General features: G+C 37.2%; 1 protein-coding gene across 1 annotated transcript in view; it reads left to right on the top strand.

Moving 5' to 3' along the window:
* The first annotated feature begins 5,168 nt into the window (after positions 1–5,168).
* pcdh15b (protocadherin-related 15b) overlaps positions 5,169–27,131 on the top strand; it is a 239,017-nt gene continuing 217,054 nt past the window's right edge. The window contains exons 1-2 of the mRNA XM_084135704.1: positions 5,169–5,384; positions 19,084–19,198. Coding sequence (XP_083991830.1) covers positions 19,102–19,198 — 97 coding nt within the window. The 5' untranslated portion in view covers positions 5,169–5,384; positions 19,084–19,101. The remainder of the gene's footprint in view (positions 5,385–19,083; positions 19,199–27,131) is intronic.

Raw genomic sequence — 27,131 nt, forward strand, 5'->3', positions numbered from 1 at the left:
TTATTGGCAGTTTGGTTTCACGAGTCTCTCTGGGGAAGAGTCTCTCTGCGAGGCTGTGAAAAAAAAAAGCAGGTTGGTAATGCTAGAGAATTGATATTGTTATAAGCACAGCAAAAAGCTTTCAGACACACAGGATAAGTCATCTTTGAACGCAATAGCGTCACACCCATCATGTCAAACACTTCAAGTGCACTTCAAGGGCTGCACTATGTCTGCTGCTAGGCTATATAGCATCTATAAGCGTTATTCATGGCAGTGTGTAATTGCAATGTTTTTGGGGTTTTTTTCTTGTTTATATTGGTGCTGTACATGAACCCATCCGTCTTTCTACAAGAGTGGCCTCTTTGTAGCAGGCATTGCGGTATAGACTACGCATTTGAATGCTTCTCTTTGACAAATATGCATATCGAGTGGTATTGCAAGCTCTTCAGGCTTGGGTTTTAAAGGCGCATCTGAGCACCTGGCAACAAACAGTAGCCCTCAAATATCTGGAAGCTTATTTTTATGGTCAAGAGGTGCTATTCAGATCATGAGCACTGAAAAAAAAAAAGGAAACGCATCACTTAATGAACAGATGTGTATTGTAAATCACCTATTACGGCTAATGAAACATGCATTTTCAGATTGTGAAAGCGCTGAACATCTGCTCTCGGTTGTGTAACGCCTAAACAAACAACACACAGTGTAGATTTTTATAGATTTTTAGTTTGATTTTTAGTCGTAGAAGAAAAGGTTTTATATAGAACTATAAAGGGTTCTGTCAGGTGCTTCAAATTCAATATAACTTTTTCTCATTATGGGATAATTTTATGAGTTTAGGTTTAATTCATAAACATGAACATACTTAATCACTATTTTCTTTTTTTACATAACCCATTAGTCATTGAAGACATTTCTCCTTTTTGACATGTTCTTAAAAGATTAATATTTTTAGTCAGGAACCCTCATTAATCCAAGAGTGTAGTTTTACTCTGACTAAAATGGCATCTATATTTAATTCAACAAACTGCAAAATGAAAACCAATATTGACATTTTGTATATTAATTAAATCATATTTCAGCAGTATAACTGTCACAGTTGTGTTTCTGTCTGAGTCTTGTTTTCATTAGTCACATGTCTTCCTTTGTTCTGTTTTCCCGCCACTCCTTGGTTTCCACGGTAACCTTCATTAGTTCATCTGTCACACCTGTTTCTTTGTTAGTCTTGTCAGCTGTGTCTCATTTACCTGATCTGTTTCCCTATGTATTTAAGCCCGGTGTGTTGCCTTGCTTATTGTCTGGTCTATGTTGTATTAAGTGTGTGTGAACCTTCTGTTGTACCAGTATGATTTATATTGTGAGTAGAAGTTTGCATTGGAACTTGATTCTTCTTCTTCTTCTTCTTCTTCTTCTTCTTCTTCTTCTTCGTCTTTTTCTGCCTGCACCACACCATGACTAACAAAAGCATGTAAAACTATCCTTGTGATTTCTTGAGTGCACTATATTGAAATAAAATATTGTGAATTATTTTTGCAGTAGTTATTAATTGTCCATTTTTAGTGTGTTATGGAAACAGTGTAACTTACACGTTCTGACTAGCTCCCCCATAGAAATAACTGAGAAGTGCTGTCAACTATACCGGTCGCAAAATTGTCTGTGAAATTGTCTTTATTCATTGTAAACTCTAAAAATGTAATAATCCAAAACAAAAGCTTAAATTCCCCATGAAGCCAAAATGGAAGTTTTTTGGCTTACTGTTATCTATAAACTAGTGTGCTCCAAAACATTGACAAAATTCTCATTTAGAAGATATAAGCATTCAAAACTCAAAGTCTCTCACTCTCACAATATGGATCAATGATTTTGATGACATCACTCTGCACTTCAGCTTCTCATCAGATTTTCTGTCCAATCAAATGTTCTCTAGAATCTGAAGCGTCCCGCCCCCTACACTATAAATAGTCCCTGATGAAGCAGCGGCCAAAACTGGTCACTTGTTCACACATTTACTATTTTTTACATGGTGAATGGCACATAGTGCACTATATAGGGGATAGGGAACGATTCAGGCAGTGTAAATATGCTTTCCATTGGGGTGAATGAAGTCTGATTTCACGTTAGTGTCACACAGCGCGCACACAGTCTGCTCCGGTCCAGAGACAGGATGGCACAGAGTGGATCATGTGCTCGGCTCAGACCAGAAAACGCATTGGAGCCATTTGAATTCTACACAGAATGCTGTCATTTAAAGCGCAATGGAAGAGAAACAGTTAAAGATTAGAAGGAAACTACAGCTTGTTTCAGCTGCGTGTTTCAAAGCACTTCAGTGGGACTTTAATAGCATGTTGAAGCTTAGCAGATAGGCCGGCTATTTATTAAGTAATAAGCTGTCATTGAATTTCTGTCAGAGTTGTAGTACAGTCAGTTCCTGTTTGTGGATCCCAGAAATAAATGTGAAGCGCTGTAAATGGAATCCTACCTGTTGTAAAATTGCCTGTGACTTCTCTTATAAAACAGCATTTTTTTTTTCCAGCGTAAACTCCAAACATGGATTATTCCAAAACAAAAGATTAATAGCAAACATATTGAAGAGTAGCAGATAGGCTGTCGATCTATTAAGTGATAAGCTGTTTCTCCACAAAAGCACTTTTTTCAACATACTAAAACCTTAACCCCGCTGACACCTATTCCAAAAAAAAGCCTTTTTTGCTAACCTTGGCGGTTTGCCTCTGATTTGAATCAGTTTGTGAATTCGTCGTAATATTCTGTTTATGACGATGCAATAATTAATCTCAGATTTACAGAAGCTTTTTGGTGAGATAAGTAACCCACTAGCGAAGCACTTCAGTAATTCACCGGTGTTCATTGATTTTTCAGCTTCAGCTCAAGCGGGTCAATCCTCAACATTACTGACTGATTAGACTATTTAAAAATCAAACTCTCTCTATATTTTGCTGTTTTCTTGTAATATTTTTCATTAACACTGTTTTACAGTAATTAACATTTTTAATTGTCCTCACAATGTACATTTTCATATCATTTTTTTATTGATGACAACACCCCCCCCCACCACCCCCCACCCCCCACCCCCCCTGCCTCTGATGCATCACAGCACAGACACTCTTTTCATGGCTTAATCTAAAGTGTATTATGGTCTGTCTCTCCCGACACAGTGCAATTTTGACTGATCTTATATCCTATTAACATGAGTGTCCTAAAGCATGCTTGTTTAAAGTTCCCTGTATCTTTCGAGCTGTCCTCATACAGCTTATCAATTCCCTTTCTCCTTGGTAGACTATTTGATGGCCTCTTGGTAGATGGTTTTCTTAATACTGGGGCTGAAAAGGATTTAATGTAATCCCACTCAGCGAACAGATGGACTGATAGCATTCCCTGCCTAAATACAGACCTACGTTTAACCCATGGGCTATATTTATACCCCCAGTGCAGCCCCTCCCAAAGCCTCTCACTGTCTTGGATTATATCTAGACATCAGTTTCCCCCCAACAATGATTCATTCTAGTGCATGAACGTTTAGAGATGGATCTTCATTTTAGAGACTCTTTAATGAACCACTTGCTAATAAAATGCCATATCAGAAATGTACAATAACAAAATAACAGTACAATGTCCGGAAATTAATTTCAATAGTACATTGAGTTTATTTTATCCACATCTCATGTTTAATGTAATAGTTACGTCTACTTACGTCTATTACAATATGTTGTTAGTCCAGAGATTCTTTACATTAATGAATAAATACTTATATCCACAATTAGCAATTGGATTCTAATGGTTTGGTGGTAGAACATTTGGTAAGTGTGTCAGAGGTTCCGGGTTGTAATCCGCCCTTGTATAGTTTGCTTTTTTCCTCATACAGATCAAAGATGTTTATCAATGATTGTATATCAAGAGCAGGGACACGTTTGTATGCTTTTTGTTTTGTGATTTCACCAGATAGAATAGAGAGTCTCAGCAATGGCATTAGGCGATAGATTGAAGCGCTCGTCTGTGTGAAGACTGTGCAGGAGCCAAAAGAGAACGTTCCACAGCTGAAACACTCGGCATGATTTAAAAAAACAACACATTCCAGTTTGTCACTTATTTAACACAAGTGAATGTCAACTGGATATGTTTCATTTGCATTTGGTATATCAGTGCAGGGAGATATCGACAGTATCGACCCTGGCAAAAAGTGGTGGGGACATGTCTGTAATTGCTTTTATAAAATAAGCCTCACAATCTGCTTTTAAATTGGCCCCATTCACTTCCACTATAAATTCCTCACCACAACCTATTTATATATTGTGGTAATCAATATTATTCAACATTGCAAATGCTTAAAGCTACACCATGTACATTTCTGTAAAAAATTACGGTAAAACCATAAAACTGTGAGTACTGGTGAATGAACATTGCGAATGTCACTTAGGACATCAAAACTCTCCGACCTCTAAATAGATAAACTAGCAACGGAAGAAAAAGATGATCAGAAAACTTGAAGCTACTACCACACCATATGCGTGAAAAAAATAACGCACATCACACACGTGCAGTCTATTCTTTATCTACGGAAACGCACACAAATTCGTCCCGACAGCTCTAAATTATAAATATTAAATATCAATATACCCATTATTATATGCTTGAAAGTTGTCAAAAAAAGTTATAGTGTAAAAGTTCCCATCCCAAAATGTAAATATTTTGAAATTAGAGCTATACAAATAATATGAATAGCAAAACTCAGATCATTTGGAGAATTTCATGGGGAATTTTTGAGATTATATTGAGATGTCAGACTTTTATTACAGACTTAATGTGAACAGAGTTTAACAGCTCGTCTTTTTCTCGGGAGAACAATCTGAGAAGCATGAAGACTCCAATTGTTCTCCCTGTAATCCCATTGGTAGTAGCATTTGAGATTTTAAAGAGATATCATTTGTGTGTTTTTTCCCTCTCATGTGGGTGGCTGTGCGCTCTTCACACTCTAATAAGATTACTCCCACGCCAAGGCAGGTGCATATTCACCAATTTGAGCTCTCAAAATAGATGGCTGCCATTAAGGCGGATGAGACCTCAGAGGCTAGATCGCATTGCCACCCAACTTCGTGATATTTTCTCTCTGTGTGGGAATCCTCGCTTTCCTCGGGAGTGAATTAAAGACAGAGGGCAGCAGAGCTCTTAAACCCGACTGCTCGGGATGTGTTCGGCACTGAGGAGTTTCTGATACTCTCCAGCCGTCTGAGGAGGATTTGCATGGCTTTACAACTCACGCGGTAAGACTTTCTGCGCTTCTTCAATCGCTGCGCAGTAGCGCGTCAAGGAAAGTTAGTGACACTTCGCGCGCAAAGCGACCCGATTTTTGGATTGTTATTCCGATGGTTGACAAGTCGTTGGATGAAGAGGTGAGTAGAAATAAGAGAGGGGGTTATTTCTCGGTGGGTCGGCTACACTGAATCACATTTGGGTCTCGGGTTGCGTGTGATGTGACTAGAATCCCGGTTCTTGGCGCGTAACGGCGCCTGGACATGTTGTGAATTTCTCTCAGGACGCGTTGACATGCTAGAAAATGCATTTAGAAGATTTATTGATGAAAACCGGCAAGTGGTTTTGATACAGTGACTGGCACAGTTTTCCAGCCTGACAAGAGGGATGTGTCTACAGGATTCCGGATTACCGTATGTTGCTTATCCTATTACGCCGCACATTCCCGCAATCTGTTGCCCCCGCGTTTAATTCATTTAACGAAAGTAAAAGAGAAATTGATCAGACTTATTCAAACATTGACCACAGTCTAAAACATAGCCTAACATCCGAACGCATGAAAAGTTTGACTTGCATTCAGTCATTTTACTATCGTAAACATACACAATACTATAGTTAATACAGTTATTGTTAAATCATAAAATTAAGATCAGATCGCTTTTAAACAATACTCTCATTTTAATTTATCTTTATGACAATGGTGGCTATTAACTTATTACAGTTTTACAGTTGTAATAATTGTAACTATGGCGTTTTGGTGATCATGCTAGATTTTTGTAAGGAACTAATGGTAAATTATGTTGTTAGTGTTAATGAAAACGATCTGTCTACAGAAAAAAAAAAAAAAAAAAAAAAAACCTTAGGGAGCTATCTCAACCTGACTTGACCCTTGAAACATGACTTCTGTATGTGTAACCTACTGTAGTTTAGTTGATTTAGTCATATTAAAGAAACCACTTTAGGTATTACCACATGAAGAGAACATTCAAAACATTTAAATTTAAGTTGTTCCTTGACATAACTAGATCATGTCAGAATTATAATCGACCAGCATTCAAAAGAGAAGAAACCAAAAAGATAATCTCAATAATGTCCAAATCTGATATCAGTATGAACTCAAACATTTATTATCAAATTCTCCCAAGACCAAATGATATGAGCTATGGCATCCATAATTGTTTTATTTTTTTATTTACATCCAAACGGAAATATATTTTTTAAAAGAAAAATAAAGTTTTGAAAGTCTTAGAGTCTTGAAACCTAATGTAACTGAGCGTCTTGTGAACTATATATATATATATATATCTGAACAATATAATTTCTCTCTGGGGAATGTCCCCATCTCAGTGTTCCTCTAGATAAGTAAGTGTGATCTGACACCAGTGATGAATTACAAAGTTAGACCATATAGAAGGAGCTGATGTGGAACTGCAGGAACACTAAATGCCAAGTGAACACAATAAAGTGATGCTGGTCTTCTGATAACCTCTTCTGGAGCACATATGGCGTCTACCCCTCCTTTCCTCATTAATTATTGACCCCCACCACATGTTCCTCAACTCCCTTGTTATTTGTGATGGTGTCTGTCTCTGTGCCGCAGGTTAGGTCAACAGCTTGTGAGTCACCCAGTGGGTCTATTACCATGACGCCGTGTTTGCCCCTTTTAAAAATGTACAGAAGTAGACATGTGCTGGTGGGTTTTACAGTAAATTAAATACAATGTGTTTAATGAGGTAATCCAACCTAATCCACATTTCCTCCAGTGACAAGAATATGTTAGGGATAGTGCACATCCAGCTGGTACAGCACAAAATAAACCCAGAAAGAGTTATCTCGTATCAACCTGAAGGGGTTTATTTTTTGCGATAACAACTATCTGGATATACATTTTCCTGCTTATTACACGGCTGCTCGCCACACAAGTAAATAATTATACACTAAATATTGATTTGAGTTGAAATATTTTATTAGCTCAGTAAACGCAAAGCTTCCATGAAGAAAAACAATTCTTAGCAAGCAGCTTTGAGCCTAGACAAATGAAGACTGATAATTTACAGTAGTATCATATCAGTTGAGGACATGAAATGCATAACATTTTAAAATCTTTCTGTTTATTATCTAATAGTGTACAAAGCAATTGTGCTAGCAACAAGATGAACACTTCAACAACATTACCATAGAGCTACTATTAATACTAAAGTCCTCCAGTTTTATTTTCTTGTACATACAGTCAATAACTAAGGCGCAAGATGGCACATTTTAGGAAAACGAGAGAGAGAGAGAGAGAGAGAGAGAGAGAGAGAGAGAGAGAGAGTGTGTGTTATACAAAAGACATGAAAGAAGTGCTGGTCCCAAATACCCACAAGAGTGGTCATTATACAGCATTTCTATTGACAACCGTGATTATTGGGTAATAAATGACTCTGGAATTTCGCAACTGACCTATCAGAATCAAACATTTTAGAGGGCAGTGTAATAAGGTAAATTAAATTCAGTGTATTTAACTCTTTCCCCGCCAGCTTTTAAAAAAAAAAAATTGCTAGCCAGCTCCAGCATTTTTGATAATTTTCACAAAAGTTTCATGGCCTCCAGACAATTTTGTTGTATGACTTTTTGAACATGCAATATATCAAACGGAATAACAAACCCACTGCTTTTAAACAACAAAAAACTTTTTATTCTTTTTTTATCAACACTTGAATGTGATTTTAAGCAAAAAGCTGAGAAAATCGCATTTTTGTCAAAGACTACGTCTGCATCGGATTCAGATGATCAAAACATAGATATAGTTATCGTGTCCATCAACACTTCCAAAGCTTCACAGTCCTATACCTCATCCTGCGTCGACATTTCATTTGATAACATTATAGGCAGTCTTCCTGTTTAATGTTCATGGCATTATTTTACATAATGCATCTGGTTACATTATGCTATCGCTTGTTCTGCTTCTTCACATTTGTTTTGATCCAGAGATTCTCTCTCTTTCAGAAGATGTGTCATAGCTAGAGATTTTCTTGACCGATTCAGATGTTTTTGTAAGTGTGACCTGCCGATACCGATTTTTGTTGATTCCGATTTTCTTTCAAAGAACAGCATATATGATATATATGACAGCATATACAAATAAAAAATTACCTTCCTTCAATGCAAAATTTTATTTTCATTTAAAAAAAAGACAGTAATAAAATAAGTAACAAATTTCAAACAACAGCACAAATAAATGCAATAGAATAAAGAGAGATATGCAATAAACGCGGCTTTAAGTTTTTCCTGGTGGGTATACAGTATATTCAGGTAAGAAATACTACAGAAATTAAAGTAATCAAATGTACAATAGTCTTCAATGTAAAAATGACAGATTATTGCTTACAAGTAGATACAAAAGTTATTCAGTCAACAGCAGAGAGTAATTTTCTTTGTCTTTTGTTCTTTGATTGACATGACAGACAGCAGCAGGAAAATTAGACTGCTGTCACTTTAAGAGTTTATGCACAGATCCAATATACTGATACACAACTTGCGTTATAACTTGCGTTACTAACTAGGTTCCAAAACTGACTGTGTTTAACTGAATACTCACCAATACTGGCATTTTGACATAATTTTGTGTGTAATTGGCTGTTTAAGTGCAGTAAACTACTCAGTTTGGTACTTGCGACTCACAAGCTGTTTGAGAGGCGGCTTGTGCGCACCACTTATATAGATCAGTAGTGCACGTTTTTGGTGTGAGCGCGAAACCTGAGGGAATTAGTAAAACTATTCGCAATACAAGCACTATTTAACTGTAGCGTAGGAGACGAGTGAGTGAGAGGAGGCGGGTGTGTGTCACTTCGCCGTAGGAGAGAAGAGAGTGAGAACGCACAGCTGACGTGATTGCCTGTGCCGCTGGCAACAAAACAGACCAGCTCGTGATTGAAAAAACATGATTCTGACCGGCCAGTTACCGAGTCGGGCCGATCATGTGGAAAATCGGCCGATTACGGTCCCTGGCCGCTGGATTGGTGCATAGGATTGTCATAGCGCCTTCTACCATATAACAGTGAAAACACGGAAAGCCGGAAAATTCCGTAAATGGCAGGGAAGCGTTGTTTCACAAATTACAGAAAATCCCATCAATGGCAGGGAAAGAGTTAATGAGCTAATTCAAACCTATCCTCATTTCCTCCACTGACAAGAAAATTACTACATCATTTCCTCACAATATAGCATCAGTTCTTAGTGCGCATATTCACACTGGCTATTTTGAAATTGCCAATTTGGCAAAAAGCCAAGCATCCATCGCTTTTTAGCTACAGTATGCCCTACATGCTTGTGATTCTGCATATCTCAGTGTACCCTCCCCAAACGTCTTGGTTTGCGTGGGTTGATTCATTGCTAGGCTGCCCATCATTGTTTCACTGTCTCTGGCTGTCTCATTAAAGACATTGGCTAATAGGATTTATCCTGCTCCGAGGCAACCATAATAAATGCTCATTTAGCCGGAGCACCCTCATCAAATGGGGCCTCTGTAATCAGACACTCAGGGACGTTCGTCCCTCCAATTCAACTCGGCCACCTGGTCTAAACACTGGCTGGAGGAGGCGGCGGCACCGCGGAGGGCTTGTGGGATACAGTGAGCCTGTCATTAGAAAGAAATGACCCGTCTGGGGTTGGCAAAACCTGGAAGGGGAAAAAGTGAGAGGGTTTTGACCCTCTGATGGAGGTCGACCTCTGAAAGAACCCTCAGTGGCTTTTACATTTGCTCTTGGGCTGAATTCTGTCAAGGGTTGAGGACCACATGTCTTTCTCCAGACTAAATACTTTTCAGCTTGTAGAAGTTCAGTGGGTTTTATGTCAGATTTGAGCTTGATATTTATAGATTCTTTTCATTTCTGTGCTACCCTTGCAGGTCACAAGCTCAAAATCCAAGAAAAATTAGATAAAAGATACTTCCATGTACTTGTTCACATGCATTTCAAGAGATAGTTCACCCCAAAATGACAACTCGGTCATTATTTACTCACTTTCAAGGGGTAGTTCTCCCCTCCAAAAAAGAAATATCCTGTCATTAGTTTCTGTCCTTCATGTTCTTCCAAACTCATAAGACTTTTGTTCATCTTTGAAACACAAATGAACACATATCAACACACAGACATAGAGCTCATCAAATACAGTCAACTGAAGCTCAACCTTGCTTGCTTGTCAAGCAAGAATATTTGAGCTTCTGTTGATCTGCAGATGTGCTCAATGAATGTTCACTGATCATTGTTTACATTTGAATAGAAGCCTAAATTAGATCTGTTTATCATATTATGTGTTTGTGCCTCTTCAGACGACATTGCAGTCGGATAAAACCGCTCGATTCATAAGTATTTATTTTAGGATCTCTTATTGAATCGTAAAAGTTTTGGTGGAATGGACTTTGAAAGGAGGGCTAGAGATCTATCAGGTTACATTTAAAATATTTTATTTGTGTTTCAAAGATGACTCAACAGACTTATGCTTTTGGAACATCATTGGGGTGAGCAACTAATGACTGAATTTTCATTTGTTGGTGAATTTCTTTCATGTCGTTCCAAACCTGTATTTTTTCCATGGAACACAAAATGGAAAAATGTTACGGTTGTTTACGTTGCCCCCCCCCCCCCCCCCCCATTATTCACTGAAAATCTGGTAACACTTTACAATAAGGTTCCACTTGTTATCTTTAGTTTACTGTTATTCTAGTTAATGCAACTAAAGTTAACAAATGGAACCATATTGTAGAGTGTTACCAAAACTCTTACCATGAAAATATTATTCTAATTTGCCATTTCAAAATGCCATACACATATGGAGCTAATGGTGTTTTGCATCAATGACAGCATGAGAGTCAGTAAATAATGACAGATTGTTTAATTTTTAAGTGAACTATTGCTTTAATTTACAGATAATGTGCTTGGATGCATCTTTAAATCCTTTGCATGCATTATTACACAGTTGTTTGTCTGGGTGACATCCAAATATAATAAGTCATAAACCCATGCTTATGTCTTTTGAGCCTAAAAGGGTGTACAAATTAAAGAGTCTGTCTTTCTCTCCATGCGTACTGCAACATTTGACTAGATTTACTGAATCAGCATGATTTATTATGTTCTTTTGTAGGAATGGTTAATAATGTCTCTCTTAGGTGAGTAGTAACTACATCAGTTATCAGTAAAAAAAAAAAAAAAAAAAGATACAAAAAATAAAACCGGATGAGATTGGAGATTACACGCTTCCATTAGTTTACCAAGATGGGTTTTCCCAATGTTTTTTTTTATGCAGGGAATTTAGATTTGTTTAGTTCTGTTATGGAAAAGAAGTCAGTTTGAAGCCATTTTCATAATTTTCCCATTTCATCCTTCCTTTTAGCATGCTGAACTGAAACATTTGTGGAAATTATCCTATGAATACTTTCAGGAACAGAATGAAGCGAGGAAATAATCAATTCAGCTTGTGTTTGAGGGACTCACTGGTGCACATACCCTGCTTATTTTACACTATTGATCACAGAATGAAAAAAAGTAAATAATTTGACCATAAAACTCAATTCATTTGATTCCTCATCTCAGAGCCAGTAACTCATAGGTTCCTGTGTTTTTGAATGACAGGAAATTATCGGCAAATGTGGAAAAAACCCGTTAATAATTTATCCTCATTCATATATAGACTAAACAGTTTTACTTCAAAGAGGATATAAGCTCAAGAAGCGTCACTCATCACAAGGCAAATAGACAGAGAATAAGTCATGAGCCAGAGGAAAGACTTATTTTTGTTCATTTGCCGTAGCAGATGACGTCCCCCTCTCTAAGAATACACACTGCCTGATTACCTCACACCAGAGATAATGAAAGATGATTGATTTCAGCCACTCTCCTAATGGACAGTAAAACACCCTTGGCAAGATCAGGCCTTTCAGGAACTGTTCATCCAAAAATTAATTATTTTAAAAATCTGACAGTCATGGTCACTGAACATATGAAAAATAATTTTTCAGAACTTTTTCATGTTAAAAATAACAGAATACAAGATTGTGTGTGTGTGTGTGTGTGTGTGTTTGTTTTGACAAATCATTTTGTCAGATAAATGCCTTAACCAAGTTTAGTGTTGTTCTTCCCTCATATTTAAAATATTTAAACAATATATTTTTTTCCATATTTTGATAGTTTACTTCCCCAAATATCAAAATATCCCCTTCAGACATCACATTTGGCCACTACTGTGTGTTTGTGTGTGTGTGTGTGTGTGTGTGTGTGTGTATATATATATATATATATATATATATATATATATATATATATATATATATATATATATTGACATTGGTCAAAAGTTTGGAACAATTAAGGTTATATATTTCATATTTTTGAAAGAAGTCTCATGCTCACACCAAGGCTGCATTTACTTGATAAAAAAATACAATGAAAACAGTAATATTGTGAAATATTATTAAAATTTAAATTTAAATCTCTTTTCTATTTGAATATATTATAAAATGTAATTTATTCCTGTTATGGCAAAGCTGAATTTTCAGCAGCCATTACGTTAGTCTTCAGTGTCATATGATCCTTAAAAATCATTATGATAAGCTGACTTGGTGCTCAAGAACCATTTCTTATTATTATCAATGTTAAAAAAAGGTTCAAAAGGTGAGATTTAATAAACCAACAACAACAAAACATTTTATTCAGCAAGGATGTGTTTAATGTTACAAAGAAATTTGTTTTTATGAACTGTCCATGTAAACTTGTATACATGTAATACAGCTAAGCAAAGCTATCTAGCGTGGTCAACAGTGGTTGAACAGTATGTTAATTTCCTCATGGCAGAATAAATCACTGCCTCCTGCAGTTCCATCACACTGCATTTCGCCCCTGCCTCATTATGTCCTGACCGTTGTTTTCTAGCTGGCGTGTGGCTGAAGTAATGGTGTACTGTTCCACAGTCAGTGAAACAGAGAGGAGTGTAATGGATTACCTATGTTGACAGGTTCAGTGTGGCCCATTACCTTACTGATCTCTGTCAGAATCCCAGCCCACTCAGTTCAGCATTGAGACGGACTGATTTTAGCATTACCCACAGTTCTTTACTGAAAGTGCTTTCACACTTTGTCTTGCCTGTTGCCGGGAATTAAAAAAATGGGATCCATCCACCCAAAACACCCAAAACATTTAATTCATGCTTCAAAACCTTTTATTGTGTCAGTAAGTTGGCCAATGGCACCAAAATCAAAAGTGTGTTTGTCATCGTTTGAGCCACACTGGTCAAAATGTTTAGGTGTTTTTCACCATGGAAATATACAATATAACAAGAAATATGTTATATACAAATTTCATGTTCATTTTCTACTTTTTTTGTTGACACTAACTGCTTTATACTATACTAGAATGTCACTTTTGTCCAGCTGAATGCTCTTATGGATCACACTGAGCTTTTTAGATACAGATCCAGACAGTAGGTACAATTTGACTGAAAGGTCAATACTACAGTACACAAAAAGAAATTGGACATTCATACAGTACATTTATTTTTGCAGAAATTTGTAAATGGAAAATTCTTAGTTGCTTGTTCATTTTTACACACCCTATTATGTCTTTCTCTAACATACATCTTCTTTCATATCTTCATATTGCTCTTGATTGGTTGATTGATAAGATTGTAGGCCATTTGCCAATTTAGCAAACATTCCATGTCATAAATATTTATGGGATATAACATGTCTAACAGATTTTGAGAACTGAATGGACCATTTTGACAATTCTCTATGAAATAATGTTTAGAGGTTGTGAAGAGTTTGGCAGTTTCTATGAGAAACAACTTTTAGACCAATACACCATGTGCATTAAGTCATTGTGCAAATTGTAGACAATTATTGTACTGACTCTTTTGCACACATGTGCAAAATCAATACGACATTCAAATCTGATGTGAACAAGAAACACATCACATTCAGAGATCTTTGAAATTATTGTTTGAGAAAAAAAAGTCTCATTTGAGAATTGAGGCAAATCCATTGAGAAAAACTGTAAATAAAGGTTGCCTAGTGGTAACTGGTGGCACTCATGTGCACTCATCTCATAAATGCAAGTATTCTGACGTGATTTGAAGGCAGCATATGTTCAGCCCCTCTTTGTGAAATTGTGGCTCTGATAAGCCTTTACACAGTCAAGCAGGTGTTGTCTCAGTTACTCTGAAAGATTAGGATTGAACTAGAGAGCGCTGTTCTAGACCATTAGCTTATTGGAGGCCCACAGCCTTATTGTGCAATGATTGTAAGGCTGCACACAAAAGCCTGCACTTAGTTTCATGAAATTTCTTGAAACCCCCCCAAAAAAAGAAGTTTCGAAGGAAACGCATTTATAGTACTCGCCCCTTGACATATTGTGTCTGCCGTCAATCCGTTGCATTCTCACAGCGTAGCGCTGAAGCATCTCTCATTGATTGTCCTGAGGAAGACCTTTGTATTGAGGAACACAGGGGAGAGATATGCTTCCGTCCTGACAACAGAGGATGAAATTACATTCATGTCTCCAAAGACTCTTTCAGTTTGAAAGAACAAAGACCATTCATAATGATAGTCAGCGAGCATGGCAGTGCAATGATCGACTCCGGTGTTGAGGGTTTTGATGTAGTACAATTCGAAAGGCTTGAAAGTCTCCCTTTCTCTCTCTGTATGGTTGTCTCTTTTTCTCTCTGCATTGGATCTCTCAGTCAAGTATCTTTGGATTTGCCGTTTTGATTTGATGTCTGGATCACAAGTAGTTATATTTTTGTTGCTATTACTTTTTCAAAATAGCCTATGTATGTTTTGCAAAGCCATGTCCTGATACCTGAAGGGAATCTGTCAAGATTGTATTACAGATGCCAAAGACTAGCTTGTTCTCAGCTGATGTTCATTCAGCTCATGTCAGTATTTTATATTTGCAAATTAACTTATTTCCATTCATGCTGTATATCTGTCAATGACGTCTAATGATTTATTTGTGTCACTGAATCTGAGTACTGGGACAAAAATAGGTCACAGAATGAAAAATTGCAATTATGTTTTTGTTCAACCAAGTTAGTTTTTTTTTCCCTTTGCTTATTAGCAGACCCATATATGGAAGCTTGTTTCCACCACAGAATAAAGAATAAAAACTAAAAAAGGTAATTGCGACTTTTTATCTCACAATTCTGACTTTTTTCCCTCACAATTGCGAATTTACATTCTGACTTTATAACACTTATATCACACAATTCTGACTTTATAACACAATTTCTACTTCATATCACGCAATTCTGACTTTATAACTCGCAATTGCGACTTAATATCACGCAATTCTGAGAAATAAAGTCAGCATTGCGAGATGTAAACTTGCAATTGTGAGATAAAATGTCACAATTATCTTTTAAAATGTTTTATTCTGTGGTGGAAACAAGCTTCCATACCCATATGAATTTTTTACCTGCAGAACTCATTTGCAATGCTCTTCACATGTGTTTCACATGTTTTTTTTTATTAAATATTAAATAACTATTAATGTTTAAATATTTTCAAATATTTTTTTTTTTCTTATTAATATTCATGATTATTTATTAGATATTATTAAAGTTTAGGCTACATTCTTAATTATACTTTCAGCTACCAATAAAACTGTTGTCCTTTCAGTTCCCATTAACACATTTTATTAGGTTTAAATCAATTCAGAAGAGTTTCACAATGTCATAATCAGTACAGGTAGTACAAAGAACTACATCATGATCACTACGCTTCTTACAACTCTTTCATTCTTTATTTAAAATGCATTTAAAATACCTTACTTACCATAAAAGTTGGCAAGAGAGCAATTATAAACATAATATAAAATTGAACTAGTGAGTAGATGAGTTTACCTGTTCTGTGTGATGATATTAAATGTCCTGACAAACTCTGAATGAATGTTTGTTCCCTTTGTTCTCAGATTTAAAAGTCTGTCCATTTTATTATGAAATTTAAACAATACATTCAAGCTATTTTAAGGCATGAAGAACTTTTTTTTCAAGGAAAAAACTTTTAAATATGTCATTTTGGTGATTGGTGATCAAAGATGAGTTTTAAGGGATACAATTATTGACTACAGGGGGACTTTAAGTTAAGCTTAAAAAAAATCACAAGGTGGTTATTACTGAAGTATGTTGTATAACAGAATAAAACGTGAAAATATCTTGAGCTTGTGTTAACCACAGACCTTATTTCAGGCATTGGACCAAAACCCTTTTTAAAAAAACCATTGACTTCAGGACGATAGAACAGGAGGTTCTAAACTCATTTACAGGTTTTGGCCTACAAACATTCGTCATCCCTACACTTTGTTGGAATGACAGGAAGAGGAGCTTACTGATTTATAGTTTTTAAAAAAAAATCAATCCTAAATATATTATGGTTTTTACAAAGAGCTATAACACAGCTGTGAAACTTTGTAAAACAGGGGGATACAATAAAACAGACATAATAAAGTGAAATTGTACACTTGTTTAGAACATTGTCATTTCTGATAAATGGAAGTGATATTTTCAAAAGTAATGATCTCAAATTAGGGCACCATTTTGTCCCATGTCTCAATAATCAGTATTTTTGAGCACTGTTGTCATTCATTAAAGCCTTAAATAATGACTATTGATTTGCTTGCATTATCTAAATTCTTTCAGATGTTATAGACTTGTATCATTGTAAGAATCACTTCTGACTCTCCTCTGATTAGTCATAATATAAATAAATTGACTTCGGACCAAAGCTTATCTTTCCCTTGCATCCAGACCTGCCAAGACAGGTTGGTCTTTGAGTCTTTTCCAGGAAGGAGTTGTTTGACCCCTTAGACATGTTGCAGACTTCAAAGCTGCACTTGTTGCTGTGGATTGTTATGTCTCTCACATGGATCATAAACACTATCTCTCTGCTCACTTCAAAGGAAAAGGTTATATGTGCAGCAAATGCTTCCTGCCCACTGTTATTACAGAGAATTTCAGTTTGATGCAACATCCCCAAAGCCAAACTTTCTATTATTTTTATGATGTAAAATGACTCGAGTAATTATGGTGGGGAAATTGACTCAGCCAGCTTCATTGTCTGTTTTGATGCCAGAATTAATTAGAACGTTCTTTGAGTAAACTTCAAAGTCTTGGGATTGCTTTTTATGGGAAATGGTAAATAATTTTTTCAAAGAGATGAAAATCAAACGGTCACTTGGCATCCGAATCCCCCTGTAAGCCCGTCTAAATCGGCCCAATGGAGGTTTCCAATAGAACGGGTGAAGGTGCCTGCGTGTTACTGTCTTTCTGCGTGGCAAAGTAATTTAATTCCATTTAAGCTTTTATCTAACTCCATTTAATATGTGAGTCCATGTTATCACGACCTTGAATTTAGGTTAGATTGCCAATTGGTTATTGGTCAATTATATAATAGTTTAGCAATACATTTGGTGGTTCTATTTAACTCTTTACTTACATTTTACCCGTTCATATTAGGAAGCTATGTCGCTCAGAGGTCCTCACGCCTTGTTTAGCGCGGGTCTCACGATCACAAGCTCGCCAGCTTCGGTCACTGAACAGAGGTAATTGCTATATACCTGAGATTGGTCGCCTTCACGCTTACACAATCAAAGATACTTTGGTATAGCCCCCATGGACTTGCATACACTTGAATTTAACGTAACGTTTACATCAGTAGAGGTCTGGCCACTAGTGCAGATATAAGCTGACCAACATTACTCCTCTAATAATAGCTTTTGATTGACCATGCCGTGGTTTCCCACGTACACTTATCTAAAGTAACATTAAATTAAAACAGAGGTAAGACACACACAAATTTAGATTGGTCAAGCAGCATTTGCTGTTCTAAACGGAAGTTCACTTCTTGTCTTTGCAAAACCATGTACACTTGAATTAGTGCCAAATATTCGTCGTCACTAATCTGACGCAGAACTTGTGGTAACATACAAATCCATTTAATCTACTTGGAAAAAACGATTTCAGAGTCAGTCGGAATAAAATCAAATGTAACAATTTATTATGTCAGGTAAATGTATCATGCCAATTTCATAATCAGTTCAAAGATAATAAATACAAAACATCAAATGCTCTGGAATAAAGAGAGAAGATGCGAACATGACATTATAAAAAAACATGATGCGGAGTGCCTGCATACACTCTGCATCACGGGCTAATTTGAGTTACAAATCGCCACAAGCCTTCTTCAGCATCTCCCTATATACTCAGACCAAGGCAGAAACTTCTTTCACATGGAAACATTGGCTAACAATGGGAATTTGCATTCAGAGTTTACACCTTTTTGGGAGCAGAATGCCATTTGCCTGGAGGACTCCTCTATGTGCAAGTTATCTCTAAACTCTTAAGAACTTTATTACCTTTTGGTTTACTTCTTTGGGAATGAGACATTTGTACCAGTCGCACTGAGACATTTCAAATGATACCAAACATGTATAATACTGTATGATAATTATTCACACTAAACCATATAGATTTTGGGGTGAATATCTGGTGATCTCAGTGTGAGGGAGAGACAGCATGGGGGAGGTGATTGACTCTGGGATGCTAGTTTCTCAAGGGAGAGTCAAATGTTAATTTCCAGTAAGGTCCTTTGTCTTCTCGAGAGTGGTCGTTCCTCAACCAGACTGCCCGGCATTTCTCAATTCTTACACCCCTGAGATCTGTTATGAAATGCACCATATTTAAAGGGTACCAATTATACAACTTATGACTCATGCATCTTAAATGGTGCGCCATTATGCAGCTCATGAAAGAAGTGCGAAAGAAGCACTTCAGTCATAGAGGAGATTGTAATCTGTCTCTTTATGTTGGCAGGTGAGCATGCTGTAATACATGAAGATGCGCCAGAGGTCGTGGCTCTATAAGTGGTTGGGAATAGGCATTGGCGTTCTTCTGCTCACTGCTGCTAGCTATTCTCAAGATTCAGAAGGTAAGTTCTTCCTCATGAAGTTTCCTCAAAATCTTGCATCTCCAGTATTCCTGCTTCTGAGCAATTGAATTTAGATGATGATATCTGTGTTTTCCAAAACTCATAAGTTCTGTTTCATAAGCTGGCGAGCTGCCCACATACACAGGCACAGTCCTGATGTTCTGAAATGTAGGCAGATATGTTCTGTCTTCTGAGATAACCAATGAAGCATCACATCCATCCTTCGAGAAGAAGAAGAAAATCAAAGAATGCTTTGCTTTAAGCTCAGTCAAAAAAATTATCTAAGATGGCATACAATGTGAGAGAAATGTTGATCGTAGATATAAATACTTACTGAAAAGTAGCAGTAAGTAAGTAATAGCGAAATGCTGTTGTAAAATTTTGTCATTAACAGTGTGGTTCCGAGGTTCATTTTTAGCAGTATACAGCAATGTAGCACACTAGGTTTTGGAACAGAGCCCTAACATTTACAGATATAAAATGAGATTTTTAAGCTTAATTTTGTGTAATTGTTTTTAAAACAAGAAACATTTTAAAACTTAGTTCATGAATAATAGTCTTTAATAAATCTACAGGAGAAACATAGGAAGAACACAGTCAAAAGAATCCACATAACATAGATGACACCAGACAAAGAAAACATGAAACAATGGGCTTAAATAACAAGGAGAACTAATAAGATAATTGACTGGTACAGTAAGATAACAGGTGAACGTTATGAGACACACTGGGAAACATGGGTCACAGAAAAAAAAAAAACAACAACAAAAAAAACAACAAAGAGACATAGAAACCCTGACAGTATGAGTATTTTTTCCAACTATATGCTCTTTTGATGATGTGAAAATGATGGTGGTGGAAATGACTTCCTTAGGCTAATTTCATAGTTATCATTTTCATTTTTAATGTATTTTTAATTGCATAGCTACTACAGACAGTCGTACTGATATAATTTGTACTTATAGCAACTATTTTCACACAATAAAAATTCAAATACTTTCACTTAGATTTAGATTTTATGTATATATATATATATATATATATATATATATATATATATATATATATATATATATATTCCCAGGACTCTTTATTAGGTAGACTACAGCTGTTCAACTGCACGTTAACTCAAATATCTAATCAGCCAATTGCATGGCAGCAACTCAATGGGCAAGACGATCTGCTGAAGTTCAAACTGAGCATCAGAATGAGGAAGAAAGGTGATTTAAATGACTTTGAATGTGGCGTGGTTGGTTTGAGTATTTCAGAAACTGCTGATCTACTCGGATTTTCAGTAAACGACCATCTTTAGGGTTCACAGAGAATGGTCAGAAAAAGAGAAAATATCCCTTTATGTCTACAGTGTATTCATCTTCTGATGGCTACTTCTAGCAGGATTACGTACCATGTCACAAAACTCAAATCATCTCAAACTGGTTTCTTGAACATGTCAATGAGTTCACTATACTCAAATGGCCTCCACAGTCACCAGATCACAGTCCTATAGAGCACCTTTTGGATGTAGTGGAACTGGAGATCCACATCATGGATGTGCAACAAATCTATATGGACCAAAATCTCTGAGGAATGTTTCCAGCGCCTTGTTGAATCTATGCCATTAAGAATGAATTACTCATGCTGTGATTACAGAAGTCAACCCATCTCGTTACTGATTGAATCATCTTATTGATCATCATACATGTGACACTCTCTGGGTGGTATGGTTTTTAATGACGGGAATGGTTTTCTTTGAAGAAACATCTTAGAGAAGCTAATTACTGTACATGTGGCAGACAGCATGGATTGAATTGACTGACTGGCAGACTGAATTTACAATTTAGAATTGGCAGACTGTTTGAATTTAATCATTTTATTTTGGTGGGAAAGATAAACCAATTTTGCCATTTTTGTCAAAAAATGCAAACAACAATAATAATAATTAAAAATTAATTCATCAAAATTAGGTGAGTTTTTTATTTATTTATTTTTAACAAGCACAATTTTCTGCCAATGGTGTAAGAAAAATAATCTTAATTCAAACTGAAACATGGTTGACTCTCTTAACCTACTGGCAGATAATTTAGCTTGTTTTAAGCAAAAACTCACTTCATTTTGATTTATTTTTATTTTTTTCAGAAAACAAGACATAGGGCCCTATCTTGCACCCAGCGCAATTGACTTTGTACACTGACGCATGTATCATTCCTATTTTGCACCCGCGCAAAGCGCGCTTTTCCCTCCACAGAAGCACGTCGCTAAACTAGGGAATGAACTTGCGCTCCCTGGGCGGTTCAGCGCAAAAAAGGAGGCGTGTTCCGGCGCAAACGTTCCTTCATGCTATTTTGCAGGTTTAGAAAACAATTGCGCCACTAACCAGGAAAAAAAGTTTAAAGTCAGTGGCGCGTTGCGCATGTTATTCATATACTATTTTAAGGGCGCATGCTTGGCCATAATCAATGTAGCGTGTGCACAACGCGCATACACTTTGATTCTCTCATCTTCACAGAAGCAGCAGTTTTCATTTTTGCAAATCATACATTATTATGATAGATAGATAGATAGATAGATAGATAGATAGATAGATAGATAGATAGATAGATAGATAGATAGATAGATAGATAGACAATTTATTATAAAAGCATACATCTAGCTTACACATTTACCCAAATTATCATACGCCTTTTTAACCGAAGTTAATTTGGGTGTGTTTCTCCATCCCCAACGTCCCTGACGAGAGCGTTGCTCTCTTTGGATGTGAACAGCTCCTGGCGCGCGTCTGGCAAATCCGCCGTTATAATAGGAATCCGCTTTAGAACAAAGCACGTCTGCTCTTAAAGGGAATGTGAGATGACGCTCTGATTGGTTTATTTCACGTTACGCCCAAACCACACCTATGAATAATGAAGCTACTTCAGACCAACCCATTTTAGATTTGCGCCTGGCGCAAGAGTCATTTATCCCGCTGGGAAAATAGCAACAGCGCCAAGACCCGCCCACAAAGTTACTTGCGCTTTGCGCTTTGACACTTGCGTTTCAGATCGTTAAAATAGGGCCCATAATATCTTATGTCATTTTACTTGTCTAGTAAATGCAACTTGATTAAGAATCTTTAGATACTTGAACCGGAAACAAGACAAACATACTAAGTAAGAAAAACATTATTATTTTTTTTTTTTTTTTTTTTTTTAGTGTGTAGCCTGTCTGAATAACTATGATTATGGATAATTCATCTGGAGTGTTTTGTTTGTGAATGTTGTACAGAAGGTAGTATGACATATTTTAGGTTCGTTTGTATGGAATTGATGGCTCTACAGGGAGGCAATACATCTATTTTAACAATGCAAATAATAAAAGGTCCAAGCAAGCCATAATACATGCAAAAGTCTAGATTATTAAAAGAAAATAGAAGATAATAACTGAACAGTATATGGCAGGTATACTCAAAGTACATCCCCCCACCACAATTTGGACATCTTTTGAGAATTTATTAGCAGTTTCTGGGTCAACAATACACATGAACACTCCCTTTATAATCAGCAAAGCTGGTTACATCCCAACAATTCATAATGTGAAGTGTCTAGTTTCCCCTTTGTATATTTTACAACTTAGTATTTTAAATTACATTTATGTGGCCGTGTAATCAGATGCATTTACAAACGGTTTCACAATTATTATTCCCCTTTTAATAATTGTAAAGTAAAGCATTAGGAAATGCAAATACTGTAATCAGCGATTTGTGCATAGTGACAGACTGCAAGAAAATAGCACACAAATGTCAAAAGCTTGATAGCAAAAGAGACAATTTAAAAAAAAAAAAAAAAAAAATGGAACGATTGCTAAAACACTCTATCCAGTTACTATGGAAGATTGCTCTTCTGGACGTTAAAAATGAATTATAGTGAATTTGTTGAGTATTTTCCATTTTTATAACAGAATAGAATTCTATGATAGATAGATAGATAGATGGATGGATAGATAGATAGATAGATAGATAGATGGATAGATAGATAGATAGATAGATAGATAGATAGATAGATAGATAGATAGATAGATAGATAGATAGATAGATAGACAGATAGATAGATATATAGATAAAGATACTTCTTTTACCAGGTCATTTTGTTCACTGGCCCCTGAACACCCTGCATTTTCTGAAAGTGACCTCTGAGCTGTGCAATTTGAGTATCTGTGGTATATGGTTTTACTGCCCCAGGGTTTCTATGAAGAATCTCTAGAAAAATAAAAGGACAGTGCAGTGCAGGAATGACATCCACGTCAACACACTGCAGCACATGGATGGTTGTCCAGCGGGACACATCCATCACAGCTAAGGTCAAAGTTCTGAACTTCTACCTTCTGAGTGGGATGGATGTCTCCACGGGGAGCCATTCACTACTGTCTGCTGATCGGTCCTTTTCACGTCTCCTATACATCAATCTGCCCTTGTGCTTACAGTAAGTCACAGCTCTTGCCAGAAAATAAGTGTGAAGATGAGCACTCAGCAAAAAACTTCCAATCAATTTAATTTGTTTTGAATTTGAAAGTACAAAAGTTTTTTATAATTTTAATTGAAACTGTTCTGGGTGTTAATGCATGCCAGGACGCAATGATTGGAAGGAAGACGAGGAGGGAATTGCAGTGATGACACACGTACAATAACTGGCTGGTTTTTGCTCATTATGTATCCCATAACTTTAATCCACAAGCCAAATTTACTTTAAATTACTTTTAAGTCTTTAAATGAGGACTGACCTCTTTTGAGTGGAGAAATCATCATCAACTCCAATGGGTCTGCAGTGTATTATGCATTATGAACAGCTCTGACTGATACAATATAAAAGTGTTGACTCACACCGCGTGGCGTCCCTGAAGGGAAACATTATTGCAATTCTAATGACCACTGAAATGTTTAGCAATGAAGCATGTCTGAGCTGCAAATTCATACAGCTTGATGAAAAATGGATGAGATTATATTTCTTGGAATGAATCTCGGCCTTGTCCTTAGTTAGCATTCAGTGGACACCGTGCCTAGCTGACCTACTCTGGCAGAACCATGTCCCTGAATGGAGCGGGTGCATCTGAAACTTCGGGGGCGAAAGACAAACCGCCTGGGAAGCTGGACCGCCGAACTCTAGTGGTCTTGGTTCAAGTGATTGTGTAATTGTATTCTCGCACACTGCAATATGGGAAGTGTCAGCTGTTCAGTTCAAGTCCGCAGGGATAAGAATCCACCAGATAACATACAATATCTAATAGTATCAAAACTTAGTGGACCAAAAGGACAAGGTTTAGCTGGTTAGCATTGGCCAGTTAGCAGCTACAACTACACACACTGTTCTAAAAAAGTTTTTTCTCAATTATAAATAATATATCAGGCAAGCTACTGCCATCGAGATGAATGGGAATGCTTAGGGATAGCTCTCTCTAGACCTCCATGTAAAGGACAGGAACCACAGCAGAGACAGTTTGAGAGATAAAGTCAGTGACAAGTAGAGTCTCACAGTAAATGATCCTCTCTGTTGGTTTTGTCTGAAAACTGCCATCAAACTGAATGAGTTTTGGCATTTATTGGAATGCAGCTCCATTTTACTTAAGCAACAAAAAACAGCAAAAGCTGTTGCCCTTTTTACACCTGGTATCAAGAAGCATTTTTGTCAGTCCGATCACAAGTGGACAACGTTAAATACAGGTGTAAACGGGTTATAAAACGCTTTGACCTTGTCCACCTTCGACCACTTCCAGAGGTAGTCGAAAACACATTCGACCGGATTGCTTTCGTAGTGTGAACGCTCGTGTGGTCGAATGCGTTCTAACAGCCACAAAAGAGCAGGTGCCTGCTCTCTGCCTACTGACTTAATGCATAAACATTTTAGGAAGCGCTCTAGCCAGGCGGGATTCAAAATTTGTCGGCTGAAGACCTAAGTTTGGTTTGAAGACGAAAAACGTACCAAGTGCAATGTTCTCTCATCATTCCTGATTTCTAACACGCACTCTCTGAGTTCGCCGTGGTCTTTCGGCTATCAGAGCAGAAACGAAAGCGTAGTTTTTTTTCATTCATGCCCTGATGCATTCTTATGGAATTTATGTGAGCTTATTTTGTCCATTAGATCGAAAGATCTGAAAAAGCCCATACATTTACCCACCCATACACTCTCGCCTCAAAGAAATCAGGACCGAAGTGGTTGAAAGTGGACAAAAGAGACGGATTACGCAATGTGAGACAGACGGAAGAGACAGAATGTCTACTTGAGATCGGATCGACCAAAATACCAGGTGTAAACAGGGTCTGTAAAATATTTCCCAGAATATTATTTTACCTTATACTGTGGGAAATATGGTAGGTCTTACAGACCTTGTTTAGACCTTATTAAACCTGGAGGTCAAATGCAAATTAAGTCTTCAACCCAGACAGACTTACTGTAGGTTAAATAAGTGGCTTAGTGATACACTATATGGACAATTCCAGTTCTAGTTTGGCTTTTCCAATCATATCTGTTAGGACAAAGAGTAAACTATTTCTATATGGACTTTGTGCACGGAGGAAATGTCATCATGGAACAGAAGAATGCCCCCTGTTGCCATAAAGTTGGCAACCCATAATTCTCCAGAATGTCACTGCTTGGTGTATCATACAGCTTCCAAAACCACCAAGGGAGGAGTCAATTATTTTAGTTAATATTCTAGGTAAAAAAATAATAATAAATATAGCTGCGAGCAGCGATTGCGGGCCCAAGCCGGTGGCACCGCCACCCTGGTGCCTTTAGTTACACTAAAGCCACCGGGTTGGCAGTGTCACCGGCTTGGGCCCTCCATCGCTGCTCACATCGCTGCTCACATATATATATGGACCAAGTTTTCAGACCGTGTCCAAGGGGGCGCTGTTGAGCCCCCCTGCCACGCCCGGGTACCAGCTTCAGCCCGGCTCAGATGACCGTGGGTTCTGACCTGTGTGAAAAGTTTCAAGAGTTTTTGAGCACGTTAAGGGCCCCAAAAGCCCCTGAAACCTTGAAAAACAAAGATTAAATGGAATAGACAAATCCCCCCCCCCCCCCACACACACACAGACACACAGAGAGAGAGAAAATTCTCCAGAAAATCCACATTCAAACCAAAATATCTGACTTCCTGTGGGTCTGAGGTAATGACTGTAAATTTGAAAGTTGTCCGGCTTGATGAGAACAATACACCTACCAAGTTTTGTGATTCTAGGAAAAACTAAGCCCCCATTTTTGACTAAAGGTGGCGCTACTGAGCCATTCCACCACGCCCGTTTCTGAAACTTTGCACAAGTCTACTGGATAATAAATGTGATGTGTCTGTTGAGTTTCATGCATTTTCAAGCATGTGAAGAGTCTCAAAAGCATCCGAAAAGAATATTAAAGTTTGATGCGTTGCCACGGCAACAGTATCTAAGATATCAATAATCCTTTCACAGGTCTACATCTGCCGTGTGTCTACATTATACACATAAAGTTTTAAGCAAATCGGGTAAAAATAAGAGAGTGATTTCAAAGCATTTTGAAAGTGACAAACTTCCTGCTGCCAGTTGGTGGCGCTATAACTTTGACTCATAATAGTCACATCCATGTGATCGGCCACTTACAATGAACACACTGCTAAAGTTTCATCAAGATCAGTTAATGTATGCAGAAGTTATAACACACTTCCTGTGTCCCATTATTCGCCATAAATTCGTTTCCTCGCCACGGCCAAACCGTTCGAGATATCAAAAATCCGTTCGCAAGAATTCATCCTCAATGTCTTGACTTCATTCACACCGAGTTTGGTGGCGATCGGATGAATTCCCTAGGAGGAGTATTTCACATTCCATTGTATGCGTTTTCCAAACAACGTATAATAACCGACTTCCTGTTGGGCTGGTGTAAAACTTAGAGCACGAAAGTTGTTCGGCCCGATGAGATCTATATGTGTA

Source organism: Abramis brama, assembly GCF_963993115.1.
Source record: "Abramis brama genome assembly, chromosome: 14".
Classification (NCBI taxonomy): domain Eukaryota; kingdom Metazoa; phylum Chordata; class Actinopteri; order Cypriniformes; family Leuciscidae; genus Abramis; species Abramis brama.